We start from the raw sequence: 27,407 nt of genomic DNA on the forward strand, positions 1-27,407 counted from the left end.
TCAGTAAAAAATTAACTATGGTCAGTAAAAAACTTTTAAAAAATCAGTAAAAAATTTAATTTGGTCGGTAGTCAAATTTGGTCAATAAAAAAATCAAATTTGGTCAGTAAAAATTTAAATTTGGTCAGTAAAAAACTTTTAAAATATTCGGAAAAAATTAAATTTGGTCAGTAAAAAATTAAATTTGGCCAGTAAAAAACTTTTAAAAATTCGGAAAAAAATAAAATTTGGTCGGTGAAAAGTCAAATTTGGTCAGTAAAAAATCAAATGTGGTCAGTAAAAAATAAAATTTGGTCAGTAAAAAATAAAATTTGGTCAGTAATAAATAAAATTTGGTCAGTAAAAAATCAAATTTGGTCGGCAAAAAGTCAAATTTAGTCAGTATTTTTTTTTTAAATCAGTAAAATGTGAAATTTAATCAGTGAAAAATTTAATATGATCAGTGAATAATAATTTGGTCAATAAAAAACTAAAAGGAAATCAATAAAAGTTATTCATTCATTCATTCATTTTCAACCGCTTATCCCTATTGGGGTCGCGGGCCCATGACACCATAAAAGTTAAAACTTTGCATATCCTGATAAAAAGTATTGCACATTTCGTATTGCGAAAACTTCGTATTTTAGTACATTTCGTATTTCATATTTCGTCTTTCCTAAATTTCGTACAAAAATTGAACAGGTGCTACTGATAACTTTCCAAAGCACAGAAAATTTCCCTTTGTCTCAACAGGCGGCACAAATTACTTCCCAAAGCACGGAAAATTTGACTTTTTACTGACCATTTTCTATATTTTACCGATCAAATTACATTTTATACTGATCAATTTTGATTTTTCAATGACCAAATTTGATTTTTTACTGACCGAATTTGACTTTTTACCGACCAAATTTGACTTTTCTCCAACCGAATTTGATTTTTTTACTGACCAAATTTGATTTTTCACTGACCAAATTTAACTTTTTACCGACCAAGTTTGACTTTTCTCAGACCGAATTTGATTTTTTACTGACCAAACTTTATTTTATACTGACCAAATTTGATTTTTTACTGACCAAAATATACGCTGATGAAATTTGATTTTTTACTGACCAGATTCTTTATTTTTTACTGACCATATTTTATTTTGTACTGACCGTATTTTATTTTTTACTGACCGTATTTGATTTTTTACTGACCAAATTTGACTTTTTACTTTTTACTGACCAAATGTTATTTTATACTGACCAAATTTAACTTTTTACTGACCAAATTTGAGTTTTATTGACCAAAATATACGCTGATAAAATCTGATTTTTTACTGACCCGATTCTTTATTTTTTACTGACCATATTTTATTTTTTACTTACCGTATTTGATTTTTTACTCACCGTATTTGATTTTTCACTGACCAAATTTGACTTTTTACCGACCAAATTTGACTTTTCTCCTTGGTATCTTTCACGGATTTACTTTTTTATTTGTTCCAGAACCTATTTTTCTTAAAGAATTTCTTATTTTGGAATGTTTTTTTTTTATTTATCAATCAATGTGATCCGTATTAAAGCGGTACCTTACCCAAAAAGCGTGATAAAATATAATACAATACATGAATATGTGTTTTCTCGTGAGTTCGAGCACTCCGCAAAGCTGGGACGCTTTGCCACCTCTTTTCTCTACGTTTCTTATGGATTTCTCAACCACAGCTCTTTTCTGAAAATTTAAGGCATTTAACTAGTTATTAAAATTATTTATTATAATGGTCCAAATTCATTTATAAAACATTGAAAATATGAATTGTTCGAAACATAAATCGTTCGATCGAGCGCGCTTTCCCCTAATATTTTATGACTTGTTATTTATTGAATTTATTTCTAAGAGAAACACCAAGAAAATTTTGTATAAAATGAAAAGGTGTAATATAAAAAATAATGTTATAATAAATCTAAAAGGAAAGTGATTTTAAAGCTTTTTTCTAAGAATATTTAGGATATTTAGTAAGATTTCCAATTGCATCGCAAGAAGAAAAAAATTATCGGCAGTTTATTACAAATATCCCGCCATCTGCAGATTCCGGTGTTGCCAGATGGGAAATACCAAAAAACCTGCAAATCCCACAAGATGGCTGCAACTTCCGCTGAGTCTTTCTTTCTTGAAAACGTGAAGAATACTTGGTGAGTGAATCAAAATATTGTATTTTTTCGCATTTTTACTCCTTATTGTATGTATTTCTATTGAAAATATTAAGCAGGAATATTAACAATTGCACAATATTTGAAAATTAGGGTCAAAATGTAGTGAAATATGCGAAAAATCCTGTATAAACTGTCTAACCTTAAATTGTGAATGCATCATGCCAACATCAATAATTTCTGTATTTTTTTTTTTATTTTTGGGTAGCACTCCGCTATGAAGTTCAACAAGCATGTGTCGTCGTCGCGGAGGAAGAACCGCAAGAGGCACTTCTCGGCCCCCTCCCATATCCGTAGGAAGCTGATGTCGGCACCTCTGTCCAAGGAACTCCGGCAGAAGTACAATGTCCGCACAATGCCAATCCGAAAGGACGACGAAGTCCAGGTAGTGAGGGGCCACTACAAGGGTAACCAGGTGGGCAAAGTGGTTCAGGTGTACAGGAAAAAATTTGTCGTGTACATCGAACGAATCCAGAGGGAGAAGGCAAACGGAACGAATGTGTACGTTGGCATCCATCCCTCCAAATGCCTCATCGTTAAGCTAAAGATGGACAAGGATCGCAAGAAGATCCTCGACAGAAGAGCAAAGGGACGTCTGGCTGCTTTGGGCAAGGACAAGGGCAAGTACACCGAAGAGAGTGCTGCTGCATCTGCCACAGCCATGGATACATCTTAAATGTCCAGGTCAGATGATTAAAATAAAGAGACAGACATGTGAGAGAGTATCAAAAAGCTTTTTTTATTCAATCACTTGACATTTTTAAGGGGATTGGGACGTTTTCTCCAGCGATCATTGTGTCCCTCCCTATTCCGAGCAATCTCAATGGCCAGAAACTGTATTCGCACCACAAGGATTGCATTATCTGCTGAAAATTCCTCACTTGATCTCGGTCTGAGCAAAGTTCCATAGCTGAAATTCTCCAATTTGTTGAATTTCTCAATAAATACCCTCCATTTGGCCTTTTCGGCTGTACTCTTGAGCTCATCCTCATTCACAGCTGACACATCAAAGTCCGGAAACTCCTTGCGGAACGTCCGGTAAATAACATCATCGTGTGGTGTGAGATTCAAGAGACGAGGATCGACACTGCACAGCATCTGCAAGGAAAATCGGAAGAATTAATGGAGTTTTCCGGATAATCCCAGAGGCTTACATTAAAGTAAACTTCCGCGTGCTCATATGCCTTCTCTGCCCACAATAACTCCAGGCTGTGATCATTTTCAAACTCTGTGGCTGGTCGAGAAAGTATATCCTGCAAATAGAAGATCACTTGAGCTTCTTTTGGGGTTTCTTTTCATTTTTTCTGATTTTGTAAGAAAAACAAAACGCACCATTTTGGAGGTTATGTGACAGATGAGAAACCCGACTGTTCCAATCTATTCTTCGAATTTCGAATTGCAATAAGAAGTTTTAAAGAAATCTCTTAAATTAAAAGATTGAAATTTTCATTTTGCAATAAAAAAATTAATTAACTCTTTCGTCTCCTTTGGAACTCTGGGTACCCATGGAAACAACAATTTTTAGACTATTTAGAATCGATAAAAATCCGATTCTTATGGATGATTACAAACTAAAGGATGTCCAAACCTAGGATATTTTTTGCAGGATCCTAATTATCTCCTGAGCTTAGATATTTTTGGTCAAAAATCGTGAATGTTAGATTTTTTGCTTCCTTGCAGATAGGGGAAAGTGCCCATGCTTGATACCATTGGAAGCTTCGTAATGACTAAATTTTCTATGTTTCACAATATATATGTGACTCATCGCAACCATACTTTAAAAATTATGGGAAAGTGGCCAGTTTTTGAAATATATTGCGGAGTCCTGTTTATTGAGAAACATAAGAAAAATTTAGTCATTACGAAGCTTCCAATGGTATCAAGCATGAGCACTTTCCCCTATTGTGACTTTTTTGATATTTCTAGACCCGAATAAGGAAAAACCTCTCGGGGTCAATAAGTATGATAACTAACAATTACAGATTGCACAAATTCGAAAAATAATTTTTTCTTAAATTTTTAAAATACTTGTTCAAACTTTATGGGTACTCTTGTCCACAAAAATCTAGAGGTCAAATGTAAGGTTATCCCGCCAATGTCCGCCATTTGCTTTTTGACACCAACCTTGTAAGAAAATTCCAAGCGGGAGCGAAATTTTTGCCAATATGGCCGATAATTCTGACATTTGGCAGCGAGGGAGATGGCTTTCAGGGAAGTTTTTCCTACTCTTCCTGATTTTGGTGAATTCTGATTGTACAGGAAATGTTTTTTTGGCTCTTGAGAAAGCTTAATGTGTCTGCAATAACATCGTGTTGAGAGAAATGTGTGTTAAAGTGTTATTGTGTGAAATATTTTGAGGAATCTGTTGGCAAGCAGGAGCTGGGTGTCCTTTTTAGCACTTCCTGGACATCCCACAAGATACTGGTCAATAATTCTTCTTGTTTTAGTTATCAACATTGTAAAGGAGTCATTTGACACGCAAAAATAATTCACAAAATCGATATTAATGGCTTTTGGAAAATTGAAGTTTGTCTCCTTTTCGTTCTTTTGGAGACGAGTGTACCCATGAGTTTTCCAATTTCCCAGAGGCGGAAAAAATTCTTTCTCTACGAAAGTATCATATTTGACTACTAAGACTTACAATAAAGTGAGTTTTACTGAAATTCGTTCGCTGGATATGTTGTGGTCCGGAAAGAGTTAACAAAAATATCTTCTGCATTGTTTTTTTTTATCGGTGGCATCCAAAATCCCGAAAGCCAAAATCCCGAACGCCAAAATCCCGAAAAGGCCAAAATCACGAAAGCCAAAATCCCGAATGTTCAAAACCCACGTCTCAGACGAATACGTGAGGACTGGCAGGATCATAGTCCTATACAGCAGTAGCTTAGTCTTTATGCTTAAGTTTCTGGACCGGAAAACTCTTGATAGACTAAAATAGGCTCTGTTGGCTTTCAGCAGCCGTGCGCGGACTTCTGTTGAGATATTGTTGTCGGCTGTGATTGTTAACCCAAGGTACACGAAGGAGTTGACAACTTCAAAGTTGTAGTCCCCCATCCGGAGCCCTGTTTGACCGATGGTCTCCGTAGATGTTGCCGGAGTTGCTGCTGACGAGGCCACCATGTACTTCGTTTTGCCTTCATTTATCTGTAGCCCCAGATTTCGTGCCGCATGTTCAATCTGGATGAAGGCCTCTTGTATTGCGTCCCATAATATCAATATCGTCAGCATAGGCTAGGAGCTGCGTGGACTTATTGAGTATGACCCCCCTCATGCTCACTCCGGAGTCACGGATCGCTTTCTCCAGTGCCAGAGGACGCACAATAGTCCGTCCCCCGATCTGAGTTCGTTGTTCACGCAAAATTCTCGTGACAGTGATCCGTTCGCCTTTACTTTGCTCCTCACATCGGTCATGGTCATCCTAGCCAGTCTAATCAGTTTGTTCGGGATGCCGAATTCTCCCATGGCTTCGTACAGTTTTACCCTGACTATGCTATTGTAGGCTGCTTTGAAATCGTTGAAGAGATGGTGAAGTGCTTGGTCATGCTCTCTCATCTTCTCCATAGACATCCGAAGGGAAAAGATCTGGTCTGTTGTTGATTTGCCTGGAGTGAAACCACATTGGTATGGTCCAATAATGGTCTGAGCTGATCGAATGGGGCTATTCGACCAAGCAGAATAGAGGAGAATATTTTATAGGCGGTACTCAACAACGTAATACCCCTATAGTGGCATTTTTTATATGATTTATGTATTTTTATAAAAACAAGAAATTTTAGGTATTTTGCGCACATGGAAAAAATATTGACTAACCAGAGCAGAGAGCGCAGAGGCCATCAGCAAAAATTCCTTATACTTTACAATTTTCCTTTATAATTCTTAAATTAGCTATTTCCAGAGATAATAACCATAAAAAGACTTAAAAGATAGTTTTTCCATTTTTTGTCCACTATTATATTTTTTTACAGTGTACTAACGGTTATGTCTTCGTTAGCGAATTTGTCGCTTTCGAGTTCGAATGTCAAGAAAGTGCCCGCGGAGGTATCAGTGTTTCCCCAAACTGCGTTTTGAACACATACAGAAGGTTGTTGGAGCTCGAGGGTGGCTCACATAATACAATAATCCCTCACATTTTTTGTGCGAGTGGTGTTATGTGTTGTGGAGAATTGTAAAATATATCTTGTGAGTCGTGTTGTGTGATTTTATATTGTGAAAAATTGTGTTTTTGGGGTGAAAAAGGCATTCACTTTGCATCTTGAGACTTGAGGAACACATCCCGCACAGTCGAGATGGCAGACCAGAATCTTCAAATGCTCTTGGAGCTCCTGAAAAAAAGTGGCAATAATGAATGTGCAGATTGTGGCAGTAAATGTGAGTGTTCAATTGTAATATTTTTTTTGTCCATGGACCCTTTCAGTCCAAGGGAATAAGAGAGGCTATCAGGTCAGGGGGCGCAGAAGAAAAGCAAGAAACAGTATAAATTGCTGAAGCGTGGGCCATCGTGAGGCGAAAAATAGTGTGTAAAATGGATGAATGTGTGTGTGTGTTGTTTACGCCAACGTGAGTCCTTGGTCCCAACTTAGTGGGGGGTTGAAAAGATGCATACGCGTCTCACAATGGGGCAGAGTCTCCAACCAGGAACCCCATTGCAGACGAAGATACAGCAAGCAAAATATTGCGCCATGGCTGATGGAGGGGGAGGGCAAAGTGAGAAAATTTCATAAAGGCAGACTTCAATATTGACATTGTGATTTTTATGTTAACCCTAATGGTCTAATCTAATGCTACATCACGCAGAATGTCTCACCCTTTTCATAACTTTCCCAGAGATAGTACAGTAGACTCTCGCTAATTTGGCCCTTTTAAGATCGGGTTACTTTTTAATTCGGGCAGCAGTTAAATTCGAAAAAAGTTTGTTAACATTTTTTAAGTTTGATTGTGATTATCAAATTAACCCAATATGTTCAAATTTGCTATGGTTTATCTGATTTTTGATGTAATTTTGCGTTATTAAGGAATTTTAATTAAATTTTCAATATATCTAAGTATGTAAATTCAATTATGTGTAGATCAATAAAAATCGTTGTATTTCAAAAAGTTTATCGCCCGAATTTATCTCAAATTCGGTTGACATTTCGGTCCCAAATGCCCGAATTTGAGAGAGTCTAATGTACGTGCTACAAGAATCTTGTGATGTAATTGGTAAGAGCGGTAAGAGCGTCAGCCCATGGAAAAGTGATCCCTGCCCCGAATTTGTTAGAAAAATCGAGTCCTGCTCGGTGCTAAAACATCAAAAAATTGACCCCTAAAAAAAGTTAAAAGATAGAAAAAGTTATATTTAATCAAACACAATGAGATAACAAAAACACATGAGGTGCCTGAAGTAAAATCAATATACACCATAACCTATAAATGACAAGATACAGTCGAGTTCCTCAAATTTGAACGACGGTTGAGTTCAAAATGAAAAATTTGAGGTTATGTGAAGAAAGTTTTGCGTGAATCTGAAATAGAACTATTTTTCTCTGGTGTTTCCTCAATATTATCGTATTATATTAACTTCCGCAATAAATTCCATTTCTACAACGATAAATTACATTGATATATTCTCTAAAATTATCTTTCTTAAATTTGGGAAAGTGCATTTCACATGAATTCTGTTGCATTTTTGAAAATATTGTTCAAATTTGAGGAGTGAGAAATGTCATCTATACCCCCCAAATGTTCAAATTTGAGGAAATTTACTGTGTAAAATGGCAGTCTCCCAGATTTGCGGAATGATCGAACTCGTGACTCAGAGGCTATACCTCAAAAGTGCTTTCTCATCATTTACTATTTACCGGTCCACAACCAATTTATTAAACCGATTGAGTAACTCAAAAGATTGTCCAAAATATCTTACGAATAATACAATTGATTTTCTGATAAAAATTACCCATCGGTTATGGATTGGGTCATTACCTGTTAACAATCGATTGTAATTTATAAGACTTTTTAAAAATTCCAAGACCTTTCCAATGACTCCAATATAACACCATTCGGTTGAGAAATGCGCTTTCTAGAGCCTTTTTAGACTTTGACCTTGAAAAACTCGACATATTAGCAACACAAATTTAGGGAAGAATTTAGTGGGATCCAAAAATGTCTGGGAAAGATAAATGAACAAAGCTATCAAAGAAGCAACACAATATGCCTGAAAATATTCGACAGAAAAAGGTATTAATAGCATTTGATACCCCCTGCAGGCCCACACTTTGGGGGTTTCTGACTGCAGTGAAATTGGCAAAAAGGCATATGAAGATGTAGGCTTTTTTTATCATACCATATCAGTTATTATGAATGATTCAACGATACTTTCGTATATGGACGAAATGTCCGCATAGGCAACCTCGCGAACCTACACTCAGCTGTTCGTTATCTGGCATTTCGATATTCGGGCGACAGCTGCCAAACACTGGCGGTTGATCACTGAGAGAAATCCGAAAATGTTAAAATAACATTCCGGAAATGTTTAATTTACTCTGCAATACTGATCCGAAATCGGTGTAAATATTATGCTTTTTAGGTGTATTAGGGGTTAAAGTAACCCTTTTTCGTGTAAATTTTACCCTTAAAAATGTGTAAAATTAACATTAAAAAATGTTGATATATTTTTACACCTAAAATGTGTTAGTTATGAAGAAAAAAGTTAATCGCACCCCTGTTTTTTCTCAGTGATGTATTCAAAACATTTTCTTTAAGAAACATGCAGTTTGTGCAGAGTGAATTAATATGCTAGGATGATAACTAACGGATGGAGCATTTTAATTCACAAATAGTATATTTTTCTTAAATTCTTTATAATTTTTTAGCTTTATATCCCACAAAAATAATTATAACACGAAATATTAGCCACATATACAGAGAATATATTTTTATTGAATTTAAAATTTTACTGGTGTTACAGATAGAAAATTTTTCAAAAAAATTCAAAAAATTGCGAATTTTACGTCTTTTTCATAAAGTTTTTAGGAACTATTATCCTCGTACAATCATTATAAATTTTGTGCTAATTACATAACATTAGAGCCTCTTTCATTTGGTAAAAGTTTTAAAATGATTGCTTTTGGTTTTATACCAAAACTAAAAAAAACACTTAAGAAATAATATACCACATTTTTGTACGGAAAATGTATGAGAATGCTCTGTCCTGTTAATATGTTACTTTCATTTTATCAAAGTTTTTGACATACAATCGTGCTACAAAATGAAGTAGACACATTACGAAGAAAATTCTGTTAATTTTCGACAGAAAACAAATTCACACAGCACAAAATATAAAAACTAGAGAAGAGCCGAGTGTATCCCAAAATGAAAAAATCGTACGATGTGTTTTCGAGCAATTCCAAAAATACATGGTTTTGAATGGGCTGGAGAGGGTGAAAAAAAGTGTGGTATATTGGTTCCATGGGTTTTGAGGTTTTGGAGGGAAAGGGAAAGGGGAAATGAGGAGCATGGTTACGATCCTTATATCGTTTTATGGTGAAGGGACATCCCAAAGGTCTCAAGTTTCTATCTCTAACCGTTTGACCTCTAGTGCTGACGACAGCCAGTCGAATAGACAAACTGCGTCGTGACATCATTTCTCATACATTGTTTGAAACGCGATGGTAATATGTAGAGGGAAGCAGTCCCTAGGGGATGGCAGGTGGCAATTTTGGGGGGAGAGGGCAACAATCATCCATATTCAAGCAAATTCCCTGCGATAGTGTAGGAAAAAACTCTTCAATATGGGCATAAATTTCTCTAGTGTGTAGAGGCCGTAAAAGATTAACGATAACATAGCTTAGTTTAAATTGATTGTAAAATTCTTTTGGCACACAATTTTATCCCATAGATTAAGTGTTGTGTAGCTTAATAAATGTAAATCAAAGATTTTTTTATTATGCTCTGAAAAAAAGGGTTTTGTCAAATTAACAAACAAAAAGTTTGTCAAAAGGATGTTGTATTTAAAATGAAAGGTTGTCATTTAAAACTTACAATATTAGAGTTCTAAAACACTACTCATACTATTTGAATCGCAATGAATGCCCTTACAGTGTTTTCGTTTTCGTACTTTCTCATTAAAATGTTTATGTTAATAAGCGTTCCAATAAATGTGTGTCCTAATCTTGAAAATTTGATCTATCTGTTGATAAAAAGGTATACTACTTGGTCCGCAAGAAATACATCAATTTGACTAAGTAAAGTGCGAAAATTATGCGATTCTCATTGATTAAACTAATGCGCTTTAGGTCAAATTATCCAGTCGGTCCTTTCTAAACCAGGTACCCTTTCTGCACAATTTGGGATATGAAGTTTGAATTGAACATGTATCTTTATAGGAAAAGGCACATTAATTAAAAAACATCACATTACTTGCATTTTATTATATACAAAAAATAAATTTCAATATATAGGCAATTTTTTTGCGAAATTTTGGTCCTTCGACCCTAGATTAAATTCTACATATTGAGCAATTGATAGACTCAGGTCAGACATTTGAATGCTCATTAATGACAATTAATGTCAATCGCTTTTAAACTGTAATAAAGAAGTGTGATTAATAATAATAATAAAGATGGCATAACATCCTGTAGAGGAACAAGGCCTTCCTCATTTTCTTATGTTATATTTTCTATACAAGGAGAGTATTATACGTACAGTGGAACTTATTGGGTGCAATTTGAACGAACACCTTTAATTCCAGAAAAAATTCCTGGTGGACTCTCAATATGGACATAATTTTCTCTAGTGTGTAGAGGCCATTAGTCCTTTAAGGACGATTGGGTCACCGGTGACCCAAAAATTAAATTTCGCTATACTGAGAGAAATCCGAAAAAGTCAAAATAACATTCCGGAAATGTTAATTTTACCCTGCAGTATTGATCCTAAATCGGTGTAAATATTACCCTTTTTAGGTGTATTATGGGTTAAAGTTACCCTTTTTCATGTTGATTTTACCCTCAAAAGGTGTAAAATTAACATTAAAAAATGTTGATATATTTTTACACCCGAAAAGTGTTAAAGTTATGACGAAAACAAGTTAATCGTAGCCTCTTTTTTTCTCAGTGTTCGGCTATCTAAAGTCATGTTTCGCTCTAAAAAGGCGCAAAAACGATTTTTTTCTGAACCCCAATTTTAGACATTCTCGTCCTTAAAGGGTTAAAAGGGTTTGAACCCGGGACACTTGCATCTCATAGCAAGTGCTGTATTTGTTTAACAAAATCAAACAACATTGCTAGGTGTAAAATTTACGAAATACGTTTAAAAATTTTCGAAAGTACTCTTGATTTACTAAAAGTAGATATGCTACATGTACCGTTGAAGGGTTAAGGCTTGCAATTTCAGAATACCTATTAAGAGTTAGTTGCATAGGCTGTGAATTGTTATTAAAGAAACACAAGTAGGAGAGTACACCACTCCACACATACGCTACAGAATAACACAAGCTAACAGTGTCCGTGAATTGAATTGATGACGACAATCACAGACACAAACATCTCGAGACTCGTAGCGCCGTCTCACAGACATGCACCACTACACACATGGGAAACGGCCATGACTGCGTATTTTAGGGGTGAATGTACTCACTGTTGGCGCGTTCTTTTGCTTCTGAGTGGGTTTGGGGTGGGGGGAGGGAGTGTGAACCGAAGAGGGCCCAAAGAGAGGGCCTGCGTCACACATACATTCACCTCTGACGCATAGAACATGCGATGAGATGGGAAATATTTATCACTCCCCAGCAGAATCTTGAGTGGAGGAAGAGTTGGAGAGTGGGGAGCAGATTCATCCGCGCGCTTGAGGTGCGTCCACGACACCCTCAGTTCATTCCACCCAATCAATTGGATTCAACTTGAGTGAGAGTGAGGCAATACACAAATGTTAGGACGCTTTCAGGCTGTTAGACATTGCAGAAAATGTGCAAAAAAAAAACAGCCCTCCCTGGGAATAGCTAGAGTTTGCGTTTCGCGCCAAAATGCCTCGTTCTGAGTTTTACTGAAGGGGGAATAATTATTTGCGCCCTTTTCAGTTCGTTAGTAAATTTAACACTCTGAAACGTATTACAATAAAAGGAAAAAAATATACTTTAATTGACGCAAAGGCAGAATAAGAAAAATTTTATGTGTCTTTAATTTTACAGCGACGCACCGTAATTTCGGAAATCTTGAAAACACGTTAGTTAAGATTTACACAAACTAAACATTATGTTAGGGAAGCAGAGAAATGATCTTAGCAAATTATATAAATTATAGAAATATAATTTTAGAGCAGTATATTATGCAATACTTCAATATTTGAATTCAGTATCTTTTCCCACGTCCCAGAGAAAACGATAAGAGATAGCGACGTGGGGTATTAAGAGGGTTCCCTTTATTGTTACGTTGAGCTTATGATCGTTCACGTAATTTTATTGTTCTACTTTCCTTTTCCTTTTTTCCTAAAGAATTACTTAAACTATTTCATCATTTTTCGAATGTCTTTTGTTATTTAAAACAAATATTTCGTCCCTTTATTAATAATGATAAGAAGAATAATAACATTCCGCAGATCATAGATGACATGGAATAAACTAGCTTGAGTTAGTCCCTCATTTCACAAATGTATGAACGATAAATCTATTTTGTGGCCCTTCACACTTCAAAGAAATTGCGCAAGAAATCAAATTAGAATGAAATTTTGAAAAATATTTCTTACAACGAAATTTAGTAACATATCGACTGAAAATTTATTAAATTCTCTTTCGAAAATGCACTAAAAACACAAAATCGAAAAAAAGTGTGTTATAGCTCCTTGTAATTTCCAAGGAGTAAAGTGTACAAAACAATCGTAGGAATATGCCAAAAACAGTGTTTTTAATGTAGCCCTACCTCCCTCTACGTATGCTTTCCCAACCAGGATATATAGATATGGACATTATTTATTCTTGCAGGTATGGGGTTATGAGACCCAAGCCCTGTTGAATTAAAGTAGGGGAAAGTACTCTCCCTTCGAACGTTCATGCCGTCGAATAATGTGAATTTTCTTTTAGTTTTCCTAAGGTACTTACATATTTCTATTAAATATTAGTTGGTTTATAAGCAATTGTTGATAATTCCGTGATAATTTAGTGGAAATCCCTTACGAAAAAAAAAAAAATCACATTATTCAAAGGCGTGAACGTTCGAAGTGAGAGCAATTAGACTCACTGGAAGCAGTTCCAAAGGTCCAAAACCTATAATGACAAATAATTTCTCATAATCTGAAGTAAACTCTAATGTAGGACACTTAGAGACTAAGTTAAAGCAAAGATTTATCTTTAACTACCATACTCTGAGGGCTTATTATCATCTATTAGCGGTATTTGCATAAATTTCGATTACTTTACTGCCAAATTTTAAAAGCTAAATATTCTCGGGGAACAGCCTGAGTCTATTTAAGCCCTTACATCATGGAAAGAAGTTTCTTATACAGGCTTCAGACTTAAGGCTTAGCTATCTGGTTTAACTCCTCGAATTCCTCATCAAGCATGATTTTTTTTAGGAAATTGTTGTTTAGGATTGAATATTAAATTTATCTATTTATTAATTAATTATTATTTATCTATTTATTAATTTTCTATTTATTAATTTATTTATTATTTTATTTTATTTAGATTTGTCAGATTTTGGAAAATCAATAAAATTGCTTGTTATTAAGATTTTTGAGACCTTCGGGAACTGGGCTAAACCTCCAGTCTGAAGCCGGCATTACGACTTAAATGTTGTGACTATTGTGCTACGGTCCTGGAGCACAATAGGGATAGAGGAACTATTTAATCTTTAATGCATTTAATGTAACCCCTAATAAAAGGTAATGGCCTCAATTCTGAGGCCAAGATCAAGATCAAAATTTCAAGCAGTCAAATATTTTGCATTTGTAGAACTTAAAATGTCTTAGCTAAGAATCAAGATTTCACAATTTTCCGCATTTAATGAAACGTCACTTCTACAATCATGTCAATTTTCCTGCAGGATTTCTTAATTATTTATATACAATAATTTAAGTTTTTTAAACTCTTCAAGTTATTAGTATCTTGATAATTCCAAGCACTTCCGGGAACTTCTTGGAATTATTTCAAGAAGACAAGAAATTTGACCACCGAAATCTTGAAATATTGATTTTAGAATTGAAAATTTAAAATTCACATGATTTGTGACTTGGATTTGAAGATTCCAAGACAGATTTGACATCTCTTTTTTGTTTTCAGGACATCTAAAGCTTTATATTTTCTTGATCGTGGGCTCAGAATTGAAACCTAATCTATGTTTTTATATGTGCATTATAAAATACTAATCAAACACTTTGATTTTGCAATGCTACATTGCCAAGATATTGGAATAATGTATACATTTATTAGGAGTTGCCACAAACCGGGGCATAGGAAATGGTTCTATAGCGGTCATCAAATACAAAGACTTATGCCCTAGACACACTTACGACTTAAGCCGAGAGACGACTTAGTGGAAAATGATAGAAATGTAGTTTGACGATTATTTCTAATAAAATTACGCTAATCCGTCTCTCGGCTAATCCTCAGGTCTGTCGAGGCCCTTACAACCGTATTTATTGTACATGATACTTAGCCTCTAAATAAGACATGTTTTAATTTTTTTTAATGCCCAATTTCTTTACTGCTCGAACTCCACGGAGAGAGCAGTATATATAATCCCTCGATTTTTTCACGAACCCCCCCCCCGCCCACAAATTTCCACCTTCCACTCCCCCAGAGACCACTTTCGGTCCGTCTGTCCCTCCGACTGTCGCAATCTCTAGAGGCCAAACGGTGAGAGTTAGCGACTTGGGACCTTCGGGAGACCCCCCGATAAGTCGACCCAAGGATCGTTAGCATGCCACTCATTTTGCCCCACCCCTCCCCTTCCCCTCCAAAACCATGTTTTTTTTGGGATTGTTTGAAAACGCATCGTGCGATTTTTTTCATTTTTGGATGTGTTTTAGAAATTACCAAGGCGGACATTTCGTCCTTAGACGAAAATACCGTTGAATCATTCCCAGTAACGGTTTTTTAAGGGCAAAGGATAAAAAGACACTAGAGAGCGCATTTATCAAGCAGATGGGGTCAAGTTTGGGCTCGTTAGAAAGGTCTTGGAATTTCCTATAAAACTGAACCGATTCCAATCAGTTTTGAATCGCTAATGAACCGGTTTATACCTGATAAATAATTTTTATACGAAATTCAATTAAATTAATCCTGAGGTGTATTTTGGGAAATATTTTGAGTGATTTATAAATCGGATCAAATCGGTTGTGAACCGGTAATGAACCGGTTATTTACCGATAAGTAACTTTTGTTTGAATATAATTTTTATTACTCTTTAAACTATTTTGTGGAACCTATTGAGTGATTTATGAATCGATTCAAATCGGTTGAGTACCTCTAAACGGTAAATGATGCGAAAGCACTTTTGAGGTATAGCATCTAAGTCACGAGTTCGAGCATTTCGCAAAGCCTGGGACGCTTTGCCACCCCTTTTTTATATCCTACATTATTATCATCATGTATAGAAAAAACCTTAGACAAAATCTTTGAGATTCAAAGAAAGTTAGAAATCAATAAGAATTTCGCAATTTCTTTTGGAGTATCATGAAGCACACAAAATCGATATTGAATTTGAACTTTTCTATGAAATTACGTTACAATTATATTGCACAAGAAAAAGCAAGTAATCTCCTCAACTACCCCAAATATGAGACGCGCTTCCCGCGCGCAGTTGGTAACCTTGAATGGCGAGCAATGCTGGATGAAGCATGTTCCTTTCTGAACAGAGTATCACAGTTTTGGGTCGATATTGAGTTGCTTTGTGGGAGGGTTGAAGAATGGGGAAGGTAGAGGTGAAAAAGAAGAATTTGGTTGCTTTCATCTGGGTATGTTAGTGAAGGAGAAAATGAGATAGACTGCTTTTTACGATACTACGACGGGGCCAACGTCCGCCGCCGCCCCATTTGTGGCTTCCGGGAGGATGTGAGAGCATGGGAGGAGGAGGAGGAGGAGGAGTGGTGAATGATGGATGAATGATGTGTCGAGGTGGTTGGGACAAGAAGCGTCAGATGCCACGCCACGGCAAGAGAGTCCATCGGGTGGGGGACGTTGAGGCGCGACAGTGAAATGGGAAAAAGAGAACGATGAATCTGAAATATTTTGGCGCATAATGTTGCGCAAATGCAAGGAATTCGAATTATTTTCAATTCAGCATTTTGTTTTAACGCGCACAACATATGTATGAATCGAGGTTTTATTTCTTCTATCTGCTCCCATTGGCATATTTATGTTGGGAAATTCTGTTTTTTTTTGTTTTGTGTGAGTAGGGGACAGGGGGATAGTTTTGTGAGAGTTGAGAAGAAGGGTTGATCATTTGTCACCACACCAATGAGTATCTTCTGAGTCATAGAGTTGGTATTCAAATTGATGATTCACTGCATTGGTTTTTTTCTTTATTATGGTTCATAAACTTGCAAAATTTTGTAGTAAAATCATAAACACATAACGACGCGTTCTCTGTTATTCAAGATATATTATACCGTTACTATACATACTATGTACAGTAGCGATTTAAGAATGTAATGGCTCCAGCACACCTTTTAGATCAGGAAAATTTCATGAAGTCGAAATTCGAATCCCTGTCTTTCTCACACGCCTCGTGTATGTCTATCTCATTCTTTCGTACTCTTTTTCTTCTTCTTTTAAACATCACAACAAATTCAATTTAATTTTAATCGAATTTTGAGTTCGAAAGAATGTGATAGACATATGCAAAGCATGTGAGAAAGAAAAGAAAGGGATGTGTATTTTGATTTCATAAAATTTTCCTGGGGCACTCAATGGGTCAAGTGGTATAGCACTCGCTCTATGATGCAAGTGTCCCGGGTTCGAATCTCCTTTAGGTCACCAGGAATTATTCTGGCGTTAAAGGTGTTCGGATTGCATCCAGTGAGCTTCACTGCACTTGATTCCACGGGCATGGGACTGACAACCTCATCTCGTACAAGAAAAAATAATAATGCATGTCTAGAAATCCCCTTGTGGGAAGGCCTAGTTCCTCCATGGAATGTTGTGCCAGCATTATTATTATCAAAATTTTCCTGATCTAAAAGGTGTGCCGGAACCATAAAATTTAAAATATATGGTAAAATTTACGTAAAAGCACAATTTCAGCGAAAAAATAGTATGTTGTAGGTGAATTCAATAGTTTCACAAAGATAGATCCAAACTCATTGAACTATCGTACCTCGAACTTCTCTTATTCGAACTATTAAGGATAGAGGCTAAGCTCTTGACTATAGAAAATTTCAATTTGCTATGCTTTTCAAGTAAATCGTCTCAGACACTAAAAAATTAAAAAGTTTGACATACATCAATCCTACTCTTTTGCACTCTTCTTCTTTTTTGAACATCACTTATATCCAATTTAGTTCAATCCAATTTCGAGTACGAAGGAGAAGAATACACATTATGCAAAACGTTTGAGAAAGAAAGTGATGTGAATTTTGATTTCATGAAATTTTCCTTATCTAAGAAGGGTAAAAAATAGCGTCGAAGCACCTTACCCCTTTAAACTGATCATACGAGTATATAATTGTCTCTTTTTTTTAAATAAAGATCGATAGTTTTATCAGATTTCAATTTGAAAAGGTAATGACTCTGGCACACCTTTTAGATCAGGAAAATTCCATTAAGTCAAAATTTACATCCCTTTCTTAAAAGTTGTGCATATGTCTATCCTACTCTATCGCACTCTTCTTCTTCTTTTGAACATCACACCAAATTACATTTAGTTTGTTCCAATTTTGAGTCCGAAAGAGTGAGATAGACTTATGCAAATCTTGTGAAATAGAAAGGGACGCTAATTTTGGTTTCATGAAATTTTACCGATCTAAAAGGTGTGTTGAGTGTATAATGCCTCCGGCACACCTTTTAGATCAGGTGAATTTCATGAAATCAAAATTCGGATCCCTTTCGTTCTCACACGTTTTGAATATGTCTATTTCATTCTCTCGCACTCTTCTTCTTCTCTTAAACATCACTCCAAATTCAATTTTGCTCAATCAAATTTGGTATGCGAAAGAATGAGATAGCCATATTCAAAACATGTGAGAAAGAAAGGGTTTCGAATTTCGATTTCATGAAATTTTCCTGATCTAAAAGGTGTGCCGGAGCCATAAGAAGTAAAATTTAAAATAGATAAAATTTCACTAATTTGAAAAGATGTATGAACTGCGAACTAAAACAAACTTATCAATAATTTTAAATATAAATATAAGATTCAATTCATCTATTCTATTTCATATGATTAAGAAGAAGGAAGGTATACCTTATAAAGTACAAATTTGTCATGTATTTTACTTCTATACAAAACTATGTATTTCTATCATCCTGGATACTTCCAAATTTGGTTAGGAACTGACTCTGGGTTGTCGCTTTGGAATTCACAGACGGATGTGTGTCTCAAAATGCGTCTTGTTGTTCCCACCGACATTATTTTTAGATAGTCCCAGAAATAGCCCCGATGTCTTTTGGCGGCTGTATCATGTCTCCTCTTGCCACATACCCTCGCATAGGTTCCCATTTCTCATTCGTCGATTACACAATTTTACACTATAAGATACTTGCAATATCTTTAACATCAGCATTTCTAAAAACATCGTGTCTAGGAATGTAAACAAAATATAAATCGATGCGACAAGTGAAATTCTTCGAGACAAGTCATTGGCTAGAAAAAAAAAATCTCCGCATTCGCGACGACCCACGTTATTTAGTCACAAAACACAGTCATCATAGCCAAGAAAGTAGAATCAAAAAGGAGTGCTGTTAGCTTAATGTTCTTTCAACCACAATTTTCTTCCACCTCTCGTCTCTATTTCCAATACATCATACCCCAGACACACAAATAAACAATGATGAGTAGCAAATTGCGGAAGAAATACATGTGGGGACAATTGAGTGGAAAAAGGAAACATAACAAGAAATCAATGTATTACGAGCAAATATATCCAAGTTCTCAATTAAGGATTCAATGTACACACGTTGTTGACGCCAATTACAAAAAAGGTCAATGGAAACCATAGCGCATGTTTCCCATGTGATCACCTTTGCTTATTGCGTTGCACTTTAAATTAAAACATTTTGGACGACGCAAAAGAAAATTTATATACTAAATGCAGAGTAATTTAGGAATTTATGTTGAACTATCTAAATAATAACAAAGCAAGAATTACACTAGAAAATTTGATTGTGTTAGATGACATTCTTAATTAAAAACAACTGTGTTTTTTTGTGGGAATTTCTTTAATTTGGATTTTAGATCCTGTCATATTTTCCTAAAATTTTGAAATTCTAAAGTTTTGCGAAAAGTGTGTCTAGAAGCGTCTACCGGTTTGTCTGCATGTATGGTCAGAAATAAACATGATAAAGAGTATGAGGTGTTAATCTTGGGTCCTCTACAACAAAAAGACTTTCCCTCTTGACATGTAAAATTTAAGATTTTGTAAAGCCTTTTCATATACATTTTTTAAGAATATGCCTTCGACACACCTTTTAAATCAGATAAATTTCATAAAATCGAAATTCACAACTTTTCCTTTCTCAATCGTTTTGCACATCATTGGGTGAATCTGCAGTTGGGTTATCTACATTCTCATTGAATCTACATTCGCCACAAACGACTACGCAATGATGCGTTGTTTATGCCAAATGTAGATACAAGGGAAATGCAGATAGCCCTGTTGCTGATCCAACCAACGACATGTTTGGCCTAACCCATTCTTTGGCATGTTATTTGAAATTTTAATTTCATGAAATTTTCCTGATCGAAAAGGTTTTTCGAAGTTATTAAAATCAACTGCAATCCAATTTATGGTTTTTTTTTTTAAATTAATAGCTTTGTTCGGTTCTAATTACTTAAACAAAGAATTAAATGGGTATTGAAGACTTAAAAAACAACATATTTTCTGTGATATATTTTTTTAATGCAATAAAGGATGTTTTCCTTTTAAGTGTATTAAAAATCAAAATTAATGGAATATTTTTCGAAGTTTTAATTCCGAAATTTCAAAATTCATCCGTTCAGTTGGGGAATTCTATAACAGCATGATAATGTCATATGACAAAGGAGAATGGTAAAAAGTATATGAGCGCTGGTCCCGCAATTGTCACAAACGAGGGTAGGCGCATTTTGTAGGTACTGAAATAAGATTGAAAATTTGTCGGGACCCAGGACGATAAACGCTGGGGGTCCTTGTAAAAAAGCGTTTATCCTTCCGAAATTTCGCTGTTTTGACAACGAATTACTCAAGAACGACTAAAGCGATCTCGATGAAATTCGGTATAGGGTCAGAGTATTACTTAAACTTTCTATCAATGCATACCACCCCCTCCCCCCACCCTATATTCTTGTAGCCCCCATACAAAATGAGAGCATTTTACTTTATAACTCCTTTCTGAGAAGAGGTATTTTCAATAATCCTCACTAAGAACTTTCTGATCGAGCTTAATTGCATGAAAAAAAATGAATAAGTAATAACGTTAACAATCATTTTTCAACATCAAATTTCCATCTTCCACCCCCCGAAGACCACTTTTCTCAACAAATCTTCACGTTTCAGACGATTTCTGAGAACGCTGTCACGCTGTTTATCCGTCTGTCCGTCCGACCGTCGTCAGCTCTAGAGGCCAAACGGTTAGAGATAGAACCTCCGGGGGACCTTCGACATAAGTCGACCCAAGGATCGTTAACATGCCCCTCATTTTCACCCCACCAAAACTATGTTTTTGAGAATGCTCGAAAACGCGTCGTGCGATTTTTTTCATTTTTGGATGTGTTTTAGAAATTGCCAAGGCGGACATTTCGTCCTTAGACGAAAATACCGTTGAATCATTCCCAGTAACGGTTTTTTAAGGGCAAAGGATAAAAAGACACTAAAGAGCGTATTTATCAAGCAGATAGGGTCATGTTTGGGCTCGTTGGAAAGGTCTTGGAATTTCCTATAAAACTGAACCGGTTCCAATCGGTATTGAATCGGTAATAAACCGGTTCATAACCCATAAAAAAATTTTATCTGAAAATCAATCCTATTACTTTTAAAACTATTTTGAAGGATCTTTTGAGATATTTATGAATCGGTTCAAATCGGTTGTGAACCGGTAATGAACTGGTTATTTACCGATAAGTAACTTTTGTTCGAATATAATTTTTATTAGTCTTTAAACTATTTTGTGGAATCTATTGAGTGATTTATGAATCGATTCAAATGGGTTGAAAACCGGTAAACGGTAAATGATGCGAAAGTACTTTTGAGGTATAGCATCTAAGTCAGGAGTTCGAGCATTTCGCAAAGCCTGGGACGCTTTGCCAGCCCTTCTTCTAATACCTATCTTTGAATTAAAAAAGGCTTTCAATTTTAAGACGATTTTGTATTTGGTATTGTCATAATTTCGTATTATATTTTTTAATCGTTGAGATATTTTCAGTTATTTTTAATTTATGAATTTAATTCGTTTTGTATTCTGAGCCGTCGATATAGTGATGAACCAACATGATGGATTTTATTCTAAAAAAACAATCAATGTGCAATTTTTTACTGTCCAGTAAGATCTTAATAAATGCATTCAGATATTTTATGCTTATTCGTCTTTTCCCGGAAGTGAGTAAAAAATATTGATAGTAGATACTTATAAGCACACAGTTAATAAGGATGTCAAAGCTTTTAAGGAAAAAGGATGGACATAATGCATTTTAATCTTTTTATTTCTGCAAATTGATGTATTTTTATGAACGAAGGGGATATTACTTCATGGAAAACTCGTATTCACAAGCTAAATGATTTACCCCGGTTTTTAATCGACCTTTTTGCAGTAGGGAATTATAACAACAAATTCACAAGTTCAAGGATTGAAAAATATATTTCAATACTATTCCAAAGTTTGTAGTTCGAATTTTCCTTAAAACAAATATTTCAGTATATCGATTCGGACAAATTTTAATTTATATAAATTATGACGTAAAACGGGTAAATAAACAAGAGAAAATAATTATTTTTCTCAAATTTTATTTTATATAAATTGTGCCAAAACTTATTGCGTAACGGTGTGATTCCTGATCTCTAGATGGAATAAAAATAAAATCTAATATTTTAAGGAAATATTATTATTATATTCGGTAAAATAATAAAAATAGAAATATATTCAAAGATATTCTGCAAATGAGAAATTTACAATTCGCTTATTTTTATTCTGCAGATGTTGAATGGGCATCGTACAACATTGGCATCTTCCTGTGCACTCGATGTGCGGGTGTGCATCGCGCGATGGGTGCTCATATCTCTAAAGTAAAGCACTTGAAATTGGACAAATGGGAGGACAGTCAACTGGAACGGATGAAGGAGGTTGGCAATGTAAAGGCACGTCTCAAGTATGAACAACGGGTTCCGGCCTGCTATAGACGACCCACTGAAGACTCCCCTCAGTAAGTCAAACTAAACAGTATCATTCTCCCCTTTATGTCCCTCCTCACCACGGCAATATGCCTCGTGCGGAAGATATTGATCTGCAGACATGTTCTGGAATTTCAGTATGAGCACTGTGAAAATACTGCAGTGATTTATGGTGTGGAGACGGAGAAAAGTTAGGAAAAAAAATATTATGGGAGGGGAATTGCCCAACTACACAGAAAATTCCGAATCCAATCTAATCTCTATCTAGAGGCATTTTTCATACGGCTTAGTGTTGAGGATTTAAATCACCTGGGGTTGTAGATACTGACTAATCCTATTAGGTCACAATCGAAAATCCACGATTTTGGGCTAAATTAGAGATATTGCCCTAAATTTTTCAAGCACGTATACGATGCAGACGGGAGTATTCCAAACATTCCAAATCAATCATAAATTTAACTGTAAACAAAATGACATGATAATCGCAATTGGTAGATTTTTTTTGTAGGAAATACTTCTCCAAAAATGACGAATACAACAAATAACAAATTCTTCAAAATTTTGTAAATAACACTGAAAAATTTTTTATTATATATTCTATATTTTGTTCTACCTTGAAAAATCGTATACCTTGGCATGATCTATGAAAAGTCGAAAAAAAAATCTTAAAATAACAATAATTCTGTGTTCTAATTATTATCAGAATTTGGTCATCGACAGTTTTTTTTAATGAAAGATTCCAGTTCGAAAAACGATTTTTTTTTAAATTTTCGAGCATTTTACAAACTGGGTGGCTCTAGGCACCATCCCTTATGATACTAGGGTAAATTAAGCTAATTCAAAACCTGCTACAAATGGAAATTTTTCGATACTCCAAATAGAAACGTCGTCACTGTTTTCATGATAAATACAGTACTAAATTACTATATTTATAAATTTTCTATACCACAGTTTCATTATTTAGTTAATTTTGCTCCAAATAAAGCGAAAATTCATTCATACACTGTGAAAAAAAGGGGGTGCGATTAACTTTTTTTCCTCGTAACTTTAACACTTTTTAGGTGTAAAAATATATCAACATTTTTTAATGTTAATTTTACACCTTTTTAAGGGTAAAATTAACATAAAAAAGGGTAACTTTAACCCCTAATACACCTAAAAAGGGTAATATTTACACCGATTTTAGATCAATACTGCAGGGTAATGTTAACATTTCCGGAATGTTATTTTAACCCAGCGTCCATCGCCGCCTCAGGGTAGATAGCGATCTCTAAGACAAATCAATGACAAATCAATTCTTTATAAAAAAATAGATAATTTATAAACTTTAAAAATTGCGAAGAATAGTATCTATATTTTAAGAACTTTTGTTAATTAAAAAATATTGTATAAAAATGTAATCATCACGAAATTGTTTATTTGTAAATCAGCAAATCCTTTGCCATGAAAATTCGTGTTGTATTTAAAAAAAAAGGCGTAATAACCCTCAAGTTGAAGTGCTTTATTGAATGTTCCGTGTTATTGTTCCACATACAATATGTTGCAAGAGTGTGTCAATTATTAATGCTTGACCTATAGCGTTTGCAAATGTAGGTTAGTTATACCTTTAATACCCTTTTAATAGTTCTTTATTACATTGTATAAATCGATCCTTATAAATAATAACGTGCAATAAAGGATAATTGCTAGTGGAGAAGTCTTTGGATAACTACTGCGCCATTTAGCACCCCTTTAAACATGTTATGTTTTAGTTGAAAATTTACAATCAAAAAAGTTTCTTGACACAATTTTTTTTCCACAATATTAACAACAAAGTTATTTTTCATTTTATAAATTAATCCAATCATATTTCTTGGAAATATTTCTCATATTTCCTTAAAACAAAGCTCTTCACAAAATAATGTGTTTTTTGCCATTGAATGAGATTTAAATAATTTTCTTTTGTGAATTTTACTACCAGCATCAATGGTTTACACTCGTGCAACCTATACATAAATATTGCAGCTATTGAAAAAGCAATAATAGTTGGCAAAATGACGTCAATCGAACGTAATTGCTTCTGCGAATCATAAATCCTGTTTACGACACTGCATTCCCAACCTATCAACCGACATGCTATACACAGCAGCATAATAGAGATGCACACTGCATTTCGCAATATCTTTCTCTGTGTTTTTTTTTACTCTTTCGTCTTCATTTCCCATCTTGGGTTGTTATTTTTTTTTGTTCATGGCTTAATGTTTTCAGAACAAGTGAAAAAATCAATTGAAAATGTTTATCTACAACTATAAATTAATTTAAAAAGACACTGTATAAATGAGTAGTAATAAGATAAATTAGATCAGCAAAAGATCAAATTTGATCGGTAAAATAATAGTGTAATTTTGGAATAGCACCTTAAAATGAAATTTTTAGATTTTTTAAGGAGAAAAATAAGAGCACGAAGAAGTACAAGCCCTACACTGAAGACTACTTTTTCGTGTTTTTTTCTCTTGCCCATATAAAACAGTGAAGCATCTCAAAATTCCAATTTAGGTTCGAATTCGAAATTACCCAATTATACCATACTCAAGCTAGAACTTTAAGGCTCCTGCACACATTTTGGATCAAAAGATTACATAAAATCAAAATTCACATCCCTTTCTTTCACATACGTCTTGCATATGCCTAAAACTTTCTTTCCTACTCTTTTTCTTCTTTTGAGCATTACAACAAAATTCAATTTAGTGCTAAAGAGTGAAATAGGCATATTTAAAACGTTTGAGAAAGAAAATTTCATTAAATTTTCCTGATCTAAAAGATGCATATGCCAGAGGCATTAAAAACAGAAAAAGGGTGGAAAAGCGTCCCAGGTTTTGTAATGCTCGAACTTAGATTCTATACATCAAAAGTACTTTCGCATCATTTACTGTGTACCGGTTCTTAACCGATTTGAATCGATTTGTAAATTACTCAAAACATTGCATCCAAAATACCTTAGGAATAATATAATTGAATTTCGGATAAGAATTAGTGTAATGTACATTTTGGACCGACTTTTAGCATTTTCAACTTTCAAACACGTTAGTGACTTCCCAAATTATTTTTTTTCTTTGTTGATTTTAATATTTATATTCTTTGTTTTATTAAGACTAAGAATCTTATCGAAAATTATTGGGAAAGGCATAATTTTTTATATAAAATAGCAAATAATATAAAGAAGTAAAAATGGTACATTTTGGAATGATGTGGGTATTTCGGAACAAAGAAAAATGGGTATTTTGGAACAAGACAAATTCGCACACAGGGTATCCAACACTTGATCTTGGTAGTGATTCCAGAACCGGGTACCCGACCCGGGTACCCGCCAGATTTTTCCACGGGTATTGGAACCGGTTCCTAGCCATGGAACCGGTTCTGGAACCGGTTCTGGAATCGATTCTGGAACCGTTTTTTTTTAGAAAAATTAAATTGAATGTTCCAAAAGAAACCCTAGGAATTTTCAATTTATATTGGAACTACACTGCTGGCAATAATCATAGCTCTACTTTTTCATACTGGAAAAACTGAAAATTTTTTTTTTTAGAAAAAAAATAAAAAAAATCATTTGAAGGTATTTTCATACCGATATGAACAATTGCCAATCGAATTTCATACCGTTAGAACTGTGAGTATTGTAATAGAATCTTTATCAAAATGGCGATTTTCGGGTGGCAATAATTATAGCTCCACTCAATAAATTTGGCTCCAGGGTATTTATTTTCAATCAGTGAAGGTAAATATCTTTTAGTAATTAAATTAATAACTAGATTAAGCTAATTTCAATCATTTTTATAAAGTTTTTCATGAATTTTGCTGAAATTTTGTAAGGAAAATGTGCAATGAACAAAAATAAGGGATTAGTTAAGGTCTTGAAAGGGATGGAAATTGACAACCAAAAAATTTCCATAAAAATGACAAGATCCTATCACCTTTCATCCGAATTTGTCCATATAGCCGACATATATGCATTTTAAACCACTCCCCCAGGGCTAAAAATCTTCTTTTGTTAGAGGCAAAAGTGTGCAAATTTCCGTGTTACAGTCGAAAAAAACAAGTGTTCTACCGAAATTTGATGTAAAACAATGCTGATTGCTTAGTCTCATCATGTCTTGTTGATTCTGCCCCAAACCAGAATTCTAAGTAACTAAGGTGGTCTTCAGAATACTGAAATAAAAAATTATCAAAAAGAAGCTTATTGCAGTTTGATGAATAGAAAGTGTTTTTCGTCATTTAAGTGGTACAAAATTATTTTTTTAAATAAAAAAATTGATAGGTCTCGTCTGAACTTGTTTTCTGTCTGAAAAAATAATTTTAAACCACTTAAATGACGAAAAACACTTTCTATTCATCAAACTGCAATAAGCTTCTTTTTGATAATTTTTTATTTCAGTATTCTGAAGACCACCTTAGTTACTTAGAATTCTGGTTTGGGGCAGAATCAACAAGACATGATGAGACTAAGCAATCAGCATTGTTTTACATCAAATTTCGGTAGAACACTTGTTTTTTTCGACTGTAACACGGAAATTTGCACACTTTTGCCTCTAACAAAAGAAGATTTTTAGCCCTGGGGGAGTTGTTTAAAATGCATATATGTCGGCTATATGGACAAATTCGGATGAAAGGTGATAGGATCTTGTCATTTTTATGGAAATTTTTTGGTTGTCAATTTCCATCCCTTTCAAGACCTTAACTAATCCCTTATTTTTGTTCATTGCACATTTTCCTTACAAA

The 27,407-nt window shown here is 34.6% G+C and overlaps 3 protein-coding genes across 4 annotated transcripts in view; 2 read left to right on the forward strand and 1 right to left on the reverse strand.

Moving 5' to 3' along the window:
- The first annotated feature begins 2,068 nt into the window (after positions 1–2,068).
- On the forward strand, positions 2,069–2,903 carry LOC129801349 (60S ribosomal protein L26). Its single transcript, XM_055846287.1, has 2 exons — positions 2,069–2,153; positions 2,380–2,903. Exon 2 carries the CDS (start codon positions 2,389–2,391, stop codon positions 2,845–2,847), a length of 459 nt encoding a protein of 152 aa, XP_055702262.1. The 5' UTR covers positions 2,069–2,153; positions 2,380–2,388; the 3' UTR covers positions 2,848–2,903.
- Positions 2,887–3,570, reverse strand: LOC129801351 (protein PBDC1). The gene is made up of 3 exons (XM_055846288.1): positions 3,504–3,570; positions 3,326–3,424; positions 2,887–3,269 (listed from the first exon to the last, which is right to left on the reverse strand). Exons 1-3 carry the CDS (start codon positions 3,504–3,506, stop codon positions 2,919–2,921), a joined length of 453 nt encoding a protein of 150 aa, XP_055702263.1. The 5' UTR covers positions 3,507–3,570; the 3' UTR covers positions 2,887–2,918.
- A 2,620-nt stretch (positions 3,571–6,190) lies between these two features.
- The window catches only part of LOC129801352 (arf-GAP with dual PH domain-containing protein 1-like), a 43,937-nt gene continuing 22,720 nt past the window's right edge, over positions 6,191–27,407 (forward strand). Inside the window, exons 1-2 of one of the 2 annotated variants that reach the window (XM_055846290.1) lie at positions 6,191–6,539; positions 22,459–22,684. In XM_055846290.1, the coding sequence (XP_055702265.1) occupies positions 6,458–6,539; positions 22,459–22,684 (308 nt within the window). In that variant the 5' untranslated portion in view covers positions 6,191–6,457. The remainder of the gene's footprint in view (positions 6,540–22,458; positions 22,685–27,407) is intronic. The other variant, XM_055846289.1, reaches the window with a different exon arrangement.

This window comes from Phlebotomus papatasi, chromosome 2 (assembly GCF_024763615.1).
Source record: "Phlebotomus papatasi isolate M1 chromosome 2, Ppap_2.1, whole genome shotgun sequence".
Lineage (NCBI taxonomy): Eukaryota > Metazoa > Arthropoda > Insecta > Diptera > Psychodidae > Phlebotomus > Phlebotomus papatasi.

Excerpts from the sequence above, each read along its gene's own strand:
- LOC129801349 (XM_055846287.1), top strand. The coding sequence starts at position 2,389 with ATGAAGTTCAACAAGCATGTGTCGTCGTCGCGGAGGAAGAACCGCAAG.
- LOC129801351 (XM_055846288.1), bottom strand. Across the intron at positions 3,270-3,325 it reads ACGCGGAAGTTTACTTTAAT|ATGCTGTGCAGTGTCGATCC; the intron begins GTAAGCCTCTGG and ends TTTTCCTTGCAG.